The sequence below is a fragment of the Corapipo altera genome, unplaced genomic scaffold (genome assembly GCF_003945725.1).
Source record: "Corapipo altera isolate COAL_440 unplaced genomic scaffold, ASM394572v1 107b, whole genome shotgun sequence".
Classification (NCBI taxonomy): Eukaryota; Metazoa; Chordata; class Aves; order Passeriformes; family Pipridae; genus Corapipo; species Corapipo altera.
Window position 1 is genome coordinate 2,530,187 of NW_020884951.1, and position 15,431 is coordinate 2,545,617.

The window sequence follows — 15,431 nt, forward strand, 5'->3', positions numbered from 1 at the left end:
TATTATTCCAAGTGAAATTCCTGTATTCCTGCCCTGAGCCCTGGTGGTAAATGAGGTTTTTGAGCCTGGTCAGCCTGTTTCTGCATGACAATTAGTACATTAACGGGAGCCAATAGCCTGGGTGTTGGGCTGGTTTGGCTTCCAGTGCAGCAGCATCAGGGAAGGAGCTTTAGCAGAAGAATAAAGTGTTTTTACAACCCATTCAATACCTCTTCACACTCCCCCTCATCCTCCTCTGAGCCGCTTTGATGGGATTATCGGACTACAAATACCTTAATCAAGTACAATAACAACAGGGCCAATTTTCATCATTTTTTACCTCCTACGGTTAATATTAGCAAGTCAGAGCAAGGAGCATGCGACACCCCCGGTCTGTGCCCGGCCACCTCCAAAGCCAGGCGGGTCAGACGCGGCTCCGGGGCCGCTCCTCCGGGCCGGGGGGGCCGGGCCAGGGCGGCTCCACCGAGAGCAGGGCGCTGTGAGCTGCTCTGCTCACCGGGCTCTCACCCCGCTCCTGCCCAGAGGTCCTCCCGAAGCACATCCCCTGCCCCGGGCACCGACAGGGTCGTGCTCCAGCCCTGCAGAACCTGTGCCATGGAAAGCATTTGAAACGGCAGCTCGGTGTCAGGAACGTGTGTGTGTGTGAACACACAGCAGTACAGATCAAAATGAAATGGAGGAAAGGCTCCTATCCCCCACTTTGTACAGGGAGGGGGAGCAGAGAACGTGTTAGCAATGCTCAGCAGTACAGACAGGAAAACAGGACACTTGTCCCACCTTCCCCCTCAGTCTCTCCTTTCTTCACAGTGATCAGAGGAAACAAGGGAAAAACAAAGTATTAGACAACTGAGCTTCACAAAGAAGTGGAGAATAAGTCAAGCAATGAATCTGTTCCCATTTATAGGTGAGATGTTTGAATACATTGCTAAATATTTATGGTCTTTATTAGCTCTGTTAATCGTAACAGTTCTCCTGGAGAATGAATATTCCTACATCATGCCCTGCAAGCTGTGCAGGACAGCAGAATACTTATATTCCCCTGAATGGAAGGTGAAGGAAGGCAAGTTAATGTAATTCTCTCAAATAGAACAGAGGTACCCTTATGCTCAAGTCAGCTTCAGGTTTCTTAAAATGAACCTTCTAATTTAATAAAGGGAAAAAAATCGATATCCTACCATAGAAATGTGAATGTAAAGAGGGAAGGGACACTGCATGGGAGAGTTTATTTGGAATGCAGCCATGGCCACCTCCATGTGGGAACCATTGGTGTCAGTCACTGTTCGTCAGCACGAGCAACTGGTGCATTTCATTTCAGAACAGGGCAGGAATTAGAGACAAGCAGGTGAATAACTGGCCTGTGAAGAGGGGTTCACGAAAGACAACATATTGTGAAGGAAATACTACAATGGTAAAAACTAAAACTTGATTCTTTTCCAGTCCTTAGGAGGGACTCGGTTTATTAATCTGAAGGTGGAAGGTCCAAGCAGTGTATCACAGTTCAGAAGCAAGTGAAACTATCCAAAACAGCCCAGGGCCACCCAGCCTGCTGCAGGTCCCCACTAATGGAACTGTGGTAAATCCATCATGGAAGTGATTCAGGCACTTGTTATATTCTGAATTCTGCCATGTTTGGCATGTATTACCAGTAAAAGGTCAAAATAAGCTGTGGAAGGAGAAAGAAGCTGCAAAAGGTTGAGGCCATTGATTAATTGATCGCTTAATTCCTGTGGGAAACTGCCTGAGACAGGATGAGGCCACAAGCAAATATTTTTCCTGTCTCAAAAATAGGTACAAAATCTGCTGCTCTGAAACTTGCTGCCATCATTTTTGTTAGGTATCATAAACTATCCCCTAACAGAACCCATGGTCTGGCCTCTGATGTACCTGCTCAGCATAGATCGGGAAGAGCCAAGGACTGGGAGCATTCAGGCATCACCCTGGGAGAGCAGTTCAGGAACAGACCTTGGAATTGGGGTGGGGATCACTTGGGAAATGCCAACAGTCTTCAAACCAAGCACTGACTGCACCCTGTGCCTGGTGCTAAACCTGCCCTCACCTGCCGGTATTCCTGTCTGGGCTCCATCCAAAGTCTGGGAGATCAGAAGTGTTCCTCTGCCCACCACAGTGCAGGAGGAGTGGCAGGGGGAGGCAGTGGGGGCTGAGGGGGGGGGAGAAGGCTGGTTCTATGGGGTGCAGGTGGGTTCTGTGGAGAGCAGGGGGTTCTATGGGGGGGCAGGCAGGCTGAATTTGCAGTCGGTGAGAGGGCAGAGCTGTGTGCCCTGACTTGAGGGAGGTGCTCTCCTGCTGCCTGGGGCACAGGGCGGCTGCACATCATCGCCCACGCGGGAATTTGGGGTGTGCCTCACGTCCAGGTTCCTTCCTCCCTCTTCCTCACCTGGTCCATGAATGACCCAAGCTGCCAAGTTATTTCTCAATGCAAAATGATGGTCTGACTCTGGCTCACCTATACCCCTACTTCCCAGGACTTGTGCTGGATTTAACAGAGGACATTCCCATTTTTCTCTGCAGCATGCTTTGGCCAGCCCCTCCATACTGTTTTTCACTTGAAGAGCTAACTGATGATAATTGTATTCTGTTTCTCCTTCCTGAGCTAATTTTCTGACTCATTGTGGTTTTTTTCTGCTTGCTTTTTGTTAATCTAGTTGGCATGTTGTGGTTTCTTTGTTCATTATGTGATGGGGCTATATAAGAGGATTTGTCTCTGGAATTCAGGTATCCCTTGCACTATGTTCCCTGTTATCGTCTTCATCAGCAACTCTGCTGAAGGCACTCAGCTGCATTTGGCATGAGCTAACCTTAATAAATTTGGGCTGTTAATCACTCAGACATGTCTCGTTGGATCTTTGCACACTGATTTGTGTGTGCTCAAATAGCTTCCCTGGAGTAGACTTGTAGTGACTCAGTGTTTCAATAATCTGCCCTCCAAACTCTCCCTCGGGGTTCTGCCTCCCGGGGCTTTGCCTGCCGAGAGGCGCCGCAGCCGCCGAGGGCGCGGGTCGAGCGTTCGCTCCGCAGGCAGGACGAGGGCTCTCCACGCGGCTCGGGCTTCCCGGGGGATTCTCCTCCCACTCCACACTCCTGTCCGGCTCCAGCCTCGGGGCTGCAGGGACCAAACCGTGCTGCTGCTGCTGCCCAGGCCGGGGCAGGACCCTGCTCCCACCAGCACAGTCTGGATGAGGCCGGGAGCACACGCGGGGCAGCCGGAGTCCCCCTTCGGGGAGCTCTCCCTTGGTCCTGTCTCTGGAAGCTCTCCCTTGGTCCTAGGGATCTCGGACAGCAGGCTGCCTCTGCCTCTGCTCAGGAAGCCATTCCCAAAGGTGGGCGGGGGGAACAGAGACAGATTAAGGAATGTCTCAGCATCTGTTTACCTGCTGAGTTGACTCAGACTCAGCAAAAGCCGAATATCACAGACTCCCTTTTCCAGAGCCTGTCTCGGTAAGCACTCTGCTCGCCTGCAGTCCATCAGGGATGCAGCCTCCTGCCCCTCAGGCACTGCCCTTGCCCTGGCCAAACATCACTCAGGCTATGGCTTTTTTGATGTTTTGCATCCTATGTCTGCCGGAGAACTGCTGAGGGGTGCTGCTGGGAGTCAGGGTATCCTCAAGTGATATGGGAGTGTCGAGGCATTGGGTGAAGCATGCGAGGCTCTGAATCTCATGCAGGCATTGATAATTATCAGCCCAGATAGCTGAGCCTTTAGGGAGATGTGATACAGTCAGCTCTTACATCCTGCCCATTTAGGGGAGAAAAATTCAGCAATGAGGAGATGCTGCGATTGACAGATCCAAGGAAAATCAGCCAGGTTATTTCTCACAGCAAGAGATGGCTAACTACAGGGATTAGCAGCAGGTCAAGGGAGTGCAAAGAGAGACCCACTACTTTGGAGTGAGGTGTTTGATTCCTCCAGAAAAAGGTTATGAAGTCATTTAAAGAAAGAAAGGAAGGAAAACAAACCTAAGAAATATGAAAGACAATTCATGGCCTTTGAGAGCCCCTCACCAAAAGCTGATGAGGGGTGAGGAACAGCAAAAAAGCAAATGACCACTTCTCTTAATAATTAAATGAAGTGATACTCAATAATTAGAGATAATTTTAACATTTAGAAAAACTCCCAATGAGGTCTTTTGACTGAAAACAGACCCTGCTGTACACTGAGGGAGGGCAGCACTGGCACCCAGCACAGGCAGCTTTGAATTCCCATGTTCAATAACTGTGACTTCCAAGCGAGGTGCCTCAGGGACCAAGTATACACCCATTGCTGCTGCCACTCCTGGTTTGGGCACTGCAATGCACACCCGAGGTGCAGGGATGCACCCAACTGAGGTCAAGTGGCCAGAAGAGAGGACTCCCCCTCCCTTCTTTCCTATTCCTTCTCACTGCATAAATGGTAAAAAAATATCAGTCCTTGGTTTCCATTGTTTGGTCTGGCTCACCATGCCCCAGGAACTGCTGGGAGTACGTCCTCATCATCTCCAGCCACCAGGGCCCCCCCTTCCTCCCTGGGCAGAAGCTCTGCCCAGCTATGGCCAGGGCAGACCAGGAACATCCCTGCCCCCAGCAGCTACAGCTCCTGTGGGCTACTGGAATTCGTCACCTGGTTTGCACCAACTAGACAGCCCCAGAGTCCTCAGTTGCTCCTCACAGGACATTCCTTCTGGTCCTTTTTTGCCCTCCTGTTGTTTAAATGAGACTTTTACAGCAACTAGTAATGAGGCAGAATGATTCCATTCTTCAGTGAGTGAATGCTACAGCTCTGATGAAATATTTTGTGGCCTTCCGTAGAGTGCCATTGTACCTCTATTTCCTGAATTAATATATTTATAATACAAAGAACTTCTCAATGGACTAAATTACTTGATCACCGTGCCATCTGAGGCTGCAGCCACGGCTCCTGGGGTGCATCCCTGCTCCTCTCACTCGGGGCTGGGTTCCAGTTGCTGTCTGTGGTACAGAGATGGGGCAGAAGGAACAGCAGCATCTGAGGGAAAAATTGCTGTTGGAAACCTTTACCTCTGTCAGAAGACTTTGCTGTAAACTATCTGGTGAAACTCCCTGTGGATGAAGTTTGTCTGAATGTCCAAGTCCTTCCTTCAAACACAATCTGTTTCTGATGCTGTGCCAAGCTCCATGTTGTGGCACGTGTTCCAGGCCAGTGACTCTGGCCAGCATGAGCAGTGATAGAAATCTGGGTTCACTACCTCTGATAACAATAAATGAGAATCCCCAAAAGCATATTTCTATGTCTGAGGAGCTCCATGTGCCCTGCATGCACTCCTGCTCCCTGGGCCAGCTGCAGCACGGGCTTTACTGGTAGGGTGCTGGTGAGGCTGTGCACCCTCCATGCCAAGCAATAGGAGGGGCTACAGCGAGACCAGCCAAAAATCATCAGTGAAACATCAGAGCAGCAACGTTGGCTTCTGAGGAGAGACAGGGAGGTGCCTTTTGATGTCCCACACACCCAGGTAACTCCCCTCAGCCCCACGGCTCACAGGTCCGTGTTGGCTGTTGGAAGGTTCCTGGTGGAGCAGATGTTCTGGGAGGCAGTTCCCTTCCTGCACCTGGCCTGCTCCATCCACACCTCCCGGCAGGATGTGGGTGGCAGCACGTGGTCCTGAGCCCGCGGGGCCTTCTGGCAGAGGCACAGCAGCGCCCGGAGCTCCGCGCGGAAGCTCTCGTTCAGCCAGCAGTAGATGAAGGGGTTGTAGCAGGTGCTGCTCATGGCAAACCAGTGCAGGGTGAAATAGAGCCAGTTCTTTGTCTTGATGCCCAGACTGGAGATGAGCACCACGTAGCAGTTGAGAGGGAACCAGCAGACCGCAAAGACCACCACTACCAGCATCAGCATCTTGATGCTCTTCTTCTTGTTCCTGTGGTGGGTGAGGTACTGCTGCGTGGTGACGTCCCCGATGGCATTGCGGAGCCACAGCTTCTTGGCCAGGCGCGTGTAGGTGACGGTGATGATCAGCAGAGGCAGGAGGTAAAGAAGGAGAAATGTAGACAGGTCCAGATACTTCCATACCAGCTCTGTGGGCTCAGGGAAATCAGGGAGGCACAAACTCCGGACAGTGGCTTCCCTTGAAAACAAAGAAATATAGGCCAGATATGGCACGTGGTCTTTGCTGTCAAATGGTGCTGCCGGCTCGGCAAACCACACTGGGGGTCTCATACCACCCATGGCCACCTTTTCAGAGGTGTAGTGTGGACAGTGGGGACAGAGCCTGCAGGCCCTGCCCTCCATGGGTGCACCCACCCTGCTGTACCTCTCAGCAGCCAGGACCCCTTAACCTGCCGAGCCTCCCTAGCACAGGACCCCTTGGCCAGAGCAGAAACTGCTGCAGCAGTGAGAAGCTGAAGTTGTTTTGGAGGAGAGGGAAGGGGCTGCTGGAGGCTGGGAGCTGTGAGAAAGCCTCGCAGGCACAAACAGCCCATCTTCCTTCCCTTCCCTGCCCACCATTCTCTTGCCATCAGCTGCTAAAACCTTACTGCTACCTCTTAAAACAGGTGTGATGATTAGTGACTCGGCTCCAATTGAACCTCTGAGAATTAAATAACAGAAGAACCAAGTGTTACTATGTGCAACTGCTCATTTTAACAACATCCCTTACACCCATCCTGTCCAGCCTGGGGTCCTGGTGCGTTCCCAGTGCCCGGCAGTGGCTCTCAGCCCCAGCACCCTCTGCAGCACCACGTGTTCCCTCCGCACCCCGCAGCTGGCGACTGGGGGTGATGGAACATTAGGAGAAAAGAGCGCTTGCTCTTTTGTTTTCTCCCTTTCTTTCCTTTCCCCCTTCTTTTTCTTTTGCATTCATTTTGTCCTTCTCTTTTCAGTCCTTGTACTCTGCTGTCCTCTATTCAACACAGACTTTAGTCCCCATCAAGTTGCATTATTCTTTGCAGTATTGATTAATATCTTTAATATCCTGTTTTCAACCACTGGAGCTGCCTTTTGTGCCACAAATAGAAGATTGTTGAGAACAGGGGCTGAGGTCGGAGGGGTGTCAATAGGTGCTGGAGCTGATCTCTGCCAAGCATGGAGGAACTGGAGGGCCTGCTTGAGAGTGGGACTAACTCAGGAGGGAAAATCATCTTTTCTGAACTTCAGTCTTGGCTTTTTCTCCACAGATATGGCTCACCACTGGCACAGGTGAGGCCAGACCCTGACTGCAGGCAGCTCTGCCAGCCTGCCTGCCAAAGGGGACCTGCCAAAGCGGGCCAGATAAGACACTGTTTTGGTGAATTCTGATATGACCAAGGGTTCAGACACACTGCTGTGCAGTGCAGCCAGAGAGATGGATGCTGGTGGAGCCCCTTTTCCCCATCCCAGAATCCCAACTGCTCTCTGGTGGGAATCTCAGGAGCCCTGGCCCTGCAGGAGCTATTATAAGCAATATTACAACTGGGATTTTTTTTCAATGGAAAGCAGGGACAGGAATAGCATGTCCTGGAAGTCCTTATATCGCTGAGCTGCCTCATGCCAATGTGGGGCTCAGTTTCCTCCGCCTGTGCCAAAGGATGAGCAGAGACAGGTGCCCAGAAACAGATCATGGCGTTCGTTCATTCATGAGCAATTTGTTCCCTAATCCCCGAGCACAGCTGTGGAGCAACGTGAGCACACAGAAACCCTGCCCGTGTTTACAGTCTGGGCAGTTGGATGTATGATATCCCCTGGGTCTCTCGGTCACATCAGGCACAAGCACAGGCAGGGGAGGGCTGTGAAGCCCCATTCACACTCCCAGCTGGTGCAGCCCCTCGTACACCAGGAGCAGTGACAGTCTGTGCAGGCACTCATGCTCTCCCGCAGGGAGGGACCTGGTTGGGCTGTAACAAACAATATTTGTCTTTAATATGGAAGGTCAATGTCTACAATAGAAATCTCACTCCTGCTGCCTGCCAGTGCCTCCTTGCCCCATTCCCTGGGATGCTGATCTCAGCCTGAAAACATAGGACATGGTAAGATTATCCCCGTGCCCTCAAGAATGACTTTCTGATACCCGCCACAAAAATCCCACTTGGGTACCATTATGGTTTTCTTGCCAGGAGGGGTTACAGCAATGCCACAGGCTGGTGGAGACAGGAGGGACAGAACAGTTTGGGTACCACGGAGGAACAGGGCAAAGAAACCCCAAAGCTCTGGTTCTGTGTTTCTCCCTGGCAGAGGGTGACAGCAGCGACAAATGCCATCCCTGAGCCATTTGTGGGAAGATAAACTGCTGCGCTTTTTTATTAACTTTTTCTTTTTTTCTCTCTAGATCAGAACCTTGAACTCATTCTGACATTGCAGCAGTCCTCATGTGGGTGTGAAATTCTACTTCATCTCCTTTTAATAGCTCCTGTCGCCGTGTTCAGCCAAGCAAAGAGTTCCTTTCCCTTGTGGGGAGGCACGATGGCACACCAGGACAGCTCTGGTTCCGGCCCAAGCACTAGTCCCTGACATGTCTTGCACAGTTATTCCCCAGCCCCACACTGGTTCCCCCTAGTCCTGCACTGCTCAGCCACAGAGGAGGGGGTGAGGGCTTTGCTTTGCTTTTCCCATTTGTGTAACATTGGGCAGAGGAGCCTCAAGTTTCAAGGAAGGTTGGTCCTGATTCATAAATCTGCATGGATGAAATACAGGGAAGCCACAATGTGCAACTCAGTATATGAAGTCCTGGGGACAAGGGGTTGGTGGCCCTGCTGACAAACCAAGGCAGTCCCCTCCTCCTGTTCCCTACAGAGCCTTGTTGATGTCAGTACCAGGTGTTCCCACCATGAGGTTTATTTTCTTTCCTTTCCAAACTGCAGTCTGGCTCTCTCTCTCCTCCCTGCATGAGCGAGTTGGCTGGTCTTGGTCTTGTTCAGTCTGAGGAGCTGAGCAGGCACGAGGAGGGAAGAGGAAAGGCCCTAGGGAGAAAATTACCTTCTCCAGACAGAGTCCCTCCTGGCAGGGCCATGGCTGCACCAGGAAGTGCCCCAGCACGGGGCTGGGAGTGGGACCCAGCCCCTCGTCCGGGTGGTGGGAGGTGGTGAGGGTGATCCCAGGACCGGGGGCTGCGTGTGCCCCCGACAGGCCAGGCAGCACTTGCACAGCCCAGCCTTTGCTGCAGGAAGTGGGATCTCACCCACACACTGACTCCCTCTGATCCCACAGCACCCTGCCCCACGCCTGGGAGCTTCCAGCACCCTCCCTGCTGTGCGGCACTGCACAGGGGCTGCCAGACCTCTGCACACTCACTGGGAAGGGGAGATCACTCACCTGTAGTTATACTGGAAAAGCTTTTGGTAGATGGCATGGGGCAGGGAGAAACAGGTTGCCATCAGCCAGATAACAGAGATGCTCAGCGCTCCCTTCGTCAGGGACATCCTCTGCTTCAGTGGGTTCAGGATGACCTGCAACAGAAACTCCGCCGTGAATCCTCTGCCACAGGGAAGCAAAGCCCCTCCCAGCCCACACGGCTGAGGCAGTTTGTGACCCAACGTAACACAGTTAATCATATGAAAATGATGGCTGCGATTAGGAAAATGTCCTGCTCATTAGAGTGACCTGGAAAATGGGAAATGTTGAATTTCTCAGTCTGTTCAGAAGAACTTTTAAATTTTATCTTTTTCTGTGAGAACTATATTCCTTAAACTGGGGGTTACATTAGGTCAGAAAAAAGAAGATATCTACACAAGTGCCTTCACTCCAGGATATGTTTGTTTATTCTGTATGAACTACATAAAAAATATCTCTTGTTTGAATTGGGCCTGTGAAACTGAGCCCTCCTCCCCTCTGCTGAGGCAGCAACTCACCTGTCACGAAATTTACACTGTTAGATCTTTCAGCTGATAAAATCTGATAGTCTGGAAGTTACTATTTGATGATGGCACAAGAGAGGGGAGTGATTACAAGGGACAAGCTCACGGCCCAGGCTGCCCTCACTGCCCTCACAGACAGCATTTGTCATGGCCGTGGACAGACAGCGAACACGACCTTCTCACAGCTCAAGCCTCCTCCCAGTATTTCCAGCAGAGATTTCCCCTCTGCCACTCCCCTTTTTACTGGTCCAGCATCAGCCCCATGGCTCCACCATGGGACATTGGTCTCAGAATTTAACTCCATCTGCCCTGCAGCTTGATGACACAGCAAATGCCCAATGGTGAAAGAAGAGTAAAAGAACAAATAGACAACTAAATCACAATTTGAGCTGAGGATGCCTCACACTGGTGTTCTATGGGCTTTGGGTGTTAAACAAAATACCTTGAAGAAGTTTCTGCACAGCCAAAGTAGCACTTGGTGCTCAGTGCTGGCTCTCTGCCTTTCCAGGGCCTGCACACAAGATGAAGCCGCTGGAATCAGTTACCCTGCCATACCTGGAGCTAGGCTGGACCTAGCTCTCTTCAGACTGGGTGGAAAAGGTGTCCTCACCGTTTTTAGCTGGAAATCTGGGAGCACCCTGTGAAACCCATGATGCCATTTTGTTCCTTCACTTCTGCCCCATATTCGGGAACCCACAGAAGTCCATCAATCCTTCCAGCCCCCCCCCGGCACACGAGGGGTGGCTCTGAGTGAAGCTCTAGAGCCTTCTCACTGGAGAGGGGTTGAATCCCCAAATTCATCTACCTTGGGCCCATGGCTCGACCAAGATTGAGGGGGAATTGGGAAGGTCTTGGAAGGGAGGAGGGGGTGGGTGATGTCACCTGGTGCCTGTCGAGAGCGATGGCTGTCAGGGTCAGTGTGGAGACGTGCAGGGAGCAGTACTGCACGAAGCGGCTGATGTGGCACATGGCCTTCCCAAAGATCCATGTGCTGTTCACAAACCGGACCTGAGGGGAAACAACAACTCATCAGCCAGAAAACATGCTGAAAACAAATCCATGGGGAAATCCCTTGGGTGGCACCTGAGCTGGTTCAGGGGCTCTGGCTGGTAGGAAACCTTCACCTGAAAACCAAAGAAAGATCAGCTACGCTGGGCTCTACCTTTACAGAAGAATTTAGAAGGTCAAACCCCACAGATTATGGGGTGGTGCTGCTGCAGCCTTCCTGGCCTGTTCTGGCCATTATGTGTGAACAGTGGTAATAACTTTTTATTACATTAACAACTATATTTGGAAAAAGTGCACCAAGGTTTGGTATCAACTGTCAGGTCTGGAGAGCTTTCACTGAAGCCTTTACCCATCTGGCAGCTCTGAAAGGCTCAGCTACTTTCTTCCAGTCACCTCATATGACTGGTATTTGGGCTGTTCTGCCCTACTAAGGGACTCTCTAGTGCACATTGAAAGCACATGTTCACCAAGGTACCTGTTCTCATTCCCTGAGAAGCTCTTACTGGGGTTTGGTGGCACACATGAAGAAACTTAAGAGTCTCTAGGAGATACAGAGACCAACAGAGAAAAGGGACCCCACAGGTTTCTGAACAGTGTTTTACTTGCTTGGTAGAGTTGTCTATTAGACTTGGTGGTGTTGGGTTCCCACCTCAGCCCTAGGAGAGCATGCACAGAGAGGCTGTGACCACCAGGCAGAGTTCTAAAGGGCGGGAGACTCCCCTTGTGGCTGAAGGGATAGCACAGCCAGCCACTTACCAGAGTGAAAGGTGTGTTGAGCAGGGTGATCATGATGTCAGACACAGCCAGATTGACGATGAAGAGGCTGGTGGCTGAGTGCATCCTCTTGTTCTTCAGCACCACGTGGCACACCAGCATGTTCCCAAAGAGAGACATGACGATAATAACTGAGTACGCCACGATCAGGAGAGCTTTCATGGTTGGTTTCTGGGATTCTGGCTCATATTTGGCCAGCTCGGCAAATTTCTCCCACTCAGTAACACGGCTGTCTGTCCAGTTGAAGGTGGTCCTGTTGATTGCTTGGTAGATGGACATGAGTTGGGTTAGGGAAGAGTAATGGTCCAACTCCTCCAGCAATCTCATCACCTGTGACCTGTATGGCTGAAGCAGCAAGCAAGGCATGGTGGGTTAACCCCAGTCTTTCCTCTGCTTGAGGTCACTGGGATCACGGCTCCAGCTGACAGCACGTGATCCATCAGCTTCAGCTCCTTGGTTGTCCAGGAGATGGTGAAGATGCAGCTGCCATTGCAAACACCACCCTAAAACAGAAAGCTGGGGGAGCCTCTGAGGTACAATGGGTTTCTTGGGGACGGGGGTTTCCTGGCACTGGCAAGACGTTCCAGTGGCGTCTCACAAAGAGGTTGGTTTGGGACTTCACACTCTCAGCACCTTCTTATATCAGGAAGAGCAAGAGCTTCACAGGTGAGCTGGAAAGAAGAACTAGTCGTGACATACAGCAAATGTGGAAAAATCTCAGGTGGAGTTTGAAGTTGTTTTAATTTGACATCAGCTTTTTGTCTTTGTTCTTACCTGAGTTCATTTCTCCTCCAAGTTCCATGGAAGGCTGCACTATCGGTGTTTTCACCCTCTACTTCAAACCACCCAGTTCTTTTCTGTTGAAATGTAAAAGCAGAGACATTTGGGGATCATTTTTGAGAGCAGAGGCAGCTTTTGTCTGCACCTAATCCCAGCAATTAGTCTAAAACTATTCAGAGCCTAGAAATCACATTAGAAGTTGACTTTAGTCTCTCTCTTATTTTCTCCTCCAAATGATGGCTGAATTCTGCTTCCAGTGACTGAGTTGTAGTGGGGAAATGGTCTTTCCTGCAGAAGGTGAGACTTAGCAGTAGAGGCACGGAACTGGTGGAGGAGCCACTTCACAGCATAAAACCCAACCCACACAGCGCTCAACACACCAGAACAATTCCCCAGAGACAAAAATCTCCACTCCCTCACCACTACTGATAACAATTTTTAGATATCTCTAGTGATTTTAGGTGGTATTGGTCTATTGATGTAAGATGGAGCCTATTAGCTGTGCACATGGGTATTTACAGACAGTTCATGTGCAGAAGACATTTGGTAAGAGGCTCTGGGGGGCTCTCAGAGAGTGTGGCTGCTTGGTTCAGTGCTTGCCTTTCCCACTGAGCCCTGAGGCTCTGGTACAAATCAAGAGACCTCATACAGTGCAAAGGATTGATAAGCAGAGCTTTCAGAGCCATAAAAGGCTCCCAGGTTCCTCCCCCCATGGGGAACTGGGAGGGTACCCAGGGAAGCCACTCCCTGCATGGCAGTGGGGGCCAGAAGCTGACATCCCATGGACCCCAAACCAATGTGCTGCAAATACCATCAAGAGTTGGAGCTCAGCCCTTTTCTGATGGAAAAAAGGTGTTGGGGAGAATGTTTGTACCTGTATTCCCATAACAATCCCCCCTTGACTTGCCTTACTCCAGGGAAGGCTGTGGATGCTGGAGGACTCATAAGCAAGGACTCATATGTCTCATAAGCAAGTGGATGTTAAGGCAACTTTCTGGGGTGGAAGGAAGGAGGAATCATCCAGGAGACAGAGAGAAGAACACATTTTGGAAAGAGGCTGTGGCTGTCCTCTGGTCACATTTATGAGTGAAAGAAGCCTGGGTAGGATGGAGTGTGGCAAACTCTGGCAGATTTGGCTAGAGATGCTGTAGCACAGCTGGCAACTCAGCTCCTTGTTCTCCTAGTGCTGATGGGACTGAGAGTATCAACACCAGACCTAGACCAGGTCCCAATCCAACCCTCTCACTGGACATGGATCTGAGGAGCTGTCATGAAATGGGGAGCAGAGCTGAAAAAAGGGAAAGGGACTGTTCACCTTGTTTTACAAACAGTGGTTGGCACACGGGACTTGTTGCAGTGAAACACCTCTGAGGTTCAGAGCTTGGCAGGAGTCAGAAGGGTACTTCATGATTACACAGGTACAAGGGAGTCCAGAACTACATCCCTCTGGGTTGTTGGGATGGGGCACAGACGGCCTCCCCACTCCACTGAGGGCCTCAAGAGACCTACCAGGTTTGTCCCTCACCTGGGTACAGCCTGCAGGACCCTACGCCTCGTTATTGTCTGCTGTGCTCTATCTGGAGGATGTCATTATGGCACACAGCAGGGCTCTGGGCAGCGAGGGAGACCCTAAGGGAATGCAACAGGTCTGTAACCAAAACCATTATTTTCGTCAGCTCCAGAGGAACCACTTTCATCTTCGAATGAACACAGCTGGGATATTCATGCTACACTGGAATGTCACTCCTGAGCTCGCAAGAGGGTGCTGAGGTGTGATAGACACAGCCACCTACTGCCTTCTCTGCATGAGTTCACCTCAGGTTCTCATGTGGAAACTTCTCCTTGCTGCCATGAGACAGGGTTGAGTTTCAAGACCCTGCTAAGATCCATGGGTCCATCAGACCTGCAGTCTGTGTGCTTCAGACTGGGGGACAGCCAGCAGAAACCTTGTACCAATTATTCAATTTTGAAAAACCAAACAGGTTTTCTCACATGCCAATTGAGAGCCCATTCCTCAAGCACCACCCGTAGGACCTGCACTCTTGAGTAGCTTACAGCAATCGAGGAACCATGGCCTAAAATGTGGCTGACAAATGGGGATGTCCCTTCTTCCTCCCTACGTAGAGCCACTTCTCTTGTGCCTGTGCCCAAGTCTCTCTACAATCAAATAAAAAATCTTACCCATCTAAAAATTAAATGAACAGTTTTCAGGGGATCAGTCTCCTGACCTGAACCATGGCACAGCTGAGACTTGCTTTTTTCAGGGAAGGTCGTAGGAACAAATGCCCGAAGAGAACAGAAGAGCTTAAGATGCTGGAGCTACAATCTGATTTTCTAACATGAAATTTCTTCTCAGACCTTTCTAGACCCTGTAAGATGTGACTTTCAGTAACTGTAGAACCAGTCAGTGTTGGCTGCTGCCTTGGACAAGACCCCAGAGAGAATTTGCCTCTTTCCCTGAGGAAGGGTGAATTTAAACACAGGTTATCCTGATGAGTTGAAATGCTGCAGTTTCATGCAATTAGAGAGTCTCCCTCTCGGTTTTTACAACTTGATATAATCTGAAGGACCAGAGAAGAAAAGCCTACCTTGGTTCATCTTCTCCCAGCTCCTCCAGGCTCAAGCAGGCTGCCAGACCACCCCGTGCTGCTGCTGCAGGAATTTCTTCCCAATGCAGAAACACTCACCTTTAGCTCTAGCAAATCCAAAGATGTCTTTCCAGCAACATTGTGAATTCTGAATAGAAACCAATGCTTCACTCCCTGGACTGGATAAACCCATACATGACATACATTACAGCACCCATTACACACCAGTTCCCCGCACGCCCCAACGACAAGAAGAAACCAAACTCCCCTCCCTCACCCTTAGTGCCCTCCCCAGTTCTTACCCTTTACCCTCACCCTCACCCCCTCACTTACCTCCCACCGTACGGTCGTTGTCGTCCCCCTGCGCTCAGCAGCGGCTCCTTCGGCTCCCTGCACTGCGTTCCCTGCACCGCACACTCGGCACCGCACACCCCGCACCGCACACCCCGCACCGCACACCCCCTGCACCGCACACCCCCTGCACCG

The 15,431-nt window shown here is 50.9% G+C and overlaps 1 protein-coding gene across 1 annotated transcript; it reads right to left on the bottom strand.

The window, feature by feature from the left end:
* Nucleotides 1–489: 489 nt before the first annotated feature.
* On the bottom strand, nucleotides 490–15,132 carry LOC113956538 (probable G-protein coupled receptor 83). The gene is made up of 6 exons (XM_027663233.1): nucleotides 15,045–15,132; nucleotides 12,352–12,434; nucleotides 11,560–12,248; nucleotides 10,678–10,803; nucleotides 9,254–9,387; nucleotides 490–6,095 (listed from the first exon to the last, which is right to left on the bottom strand). Exons 3-6 carry the CDS (start codon nucleotides 11,941–11,943, stop codon nucleotides 5,507–5,509), a joined length of 1,233 nt encoding a protein of 410 aa, XP_027519034.1. The 5' UTR covers nucleotides 11,944–12,248; nucleotides 12,352–12,434; nucleotides 15,045–15,132; the 3' UTR covers nucleotides 490–5,506.
* Between the last annotated feature and the right edge of the window lie 299 nt (nucleotides 15,133–15,431).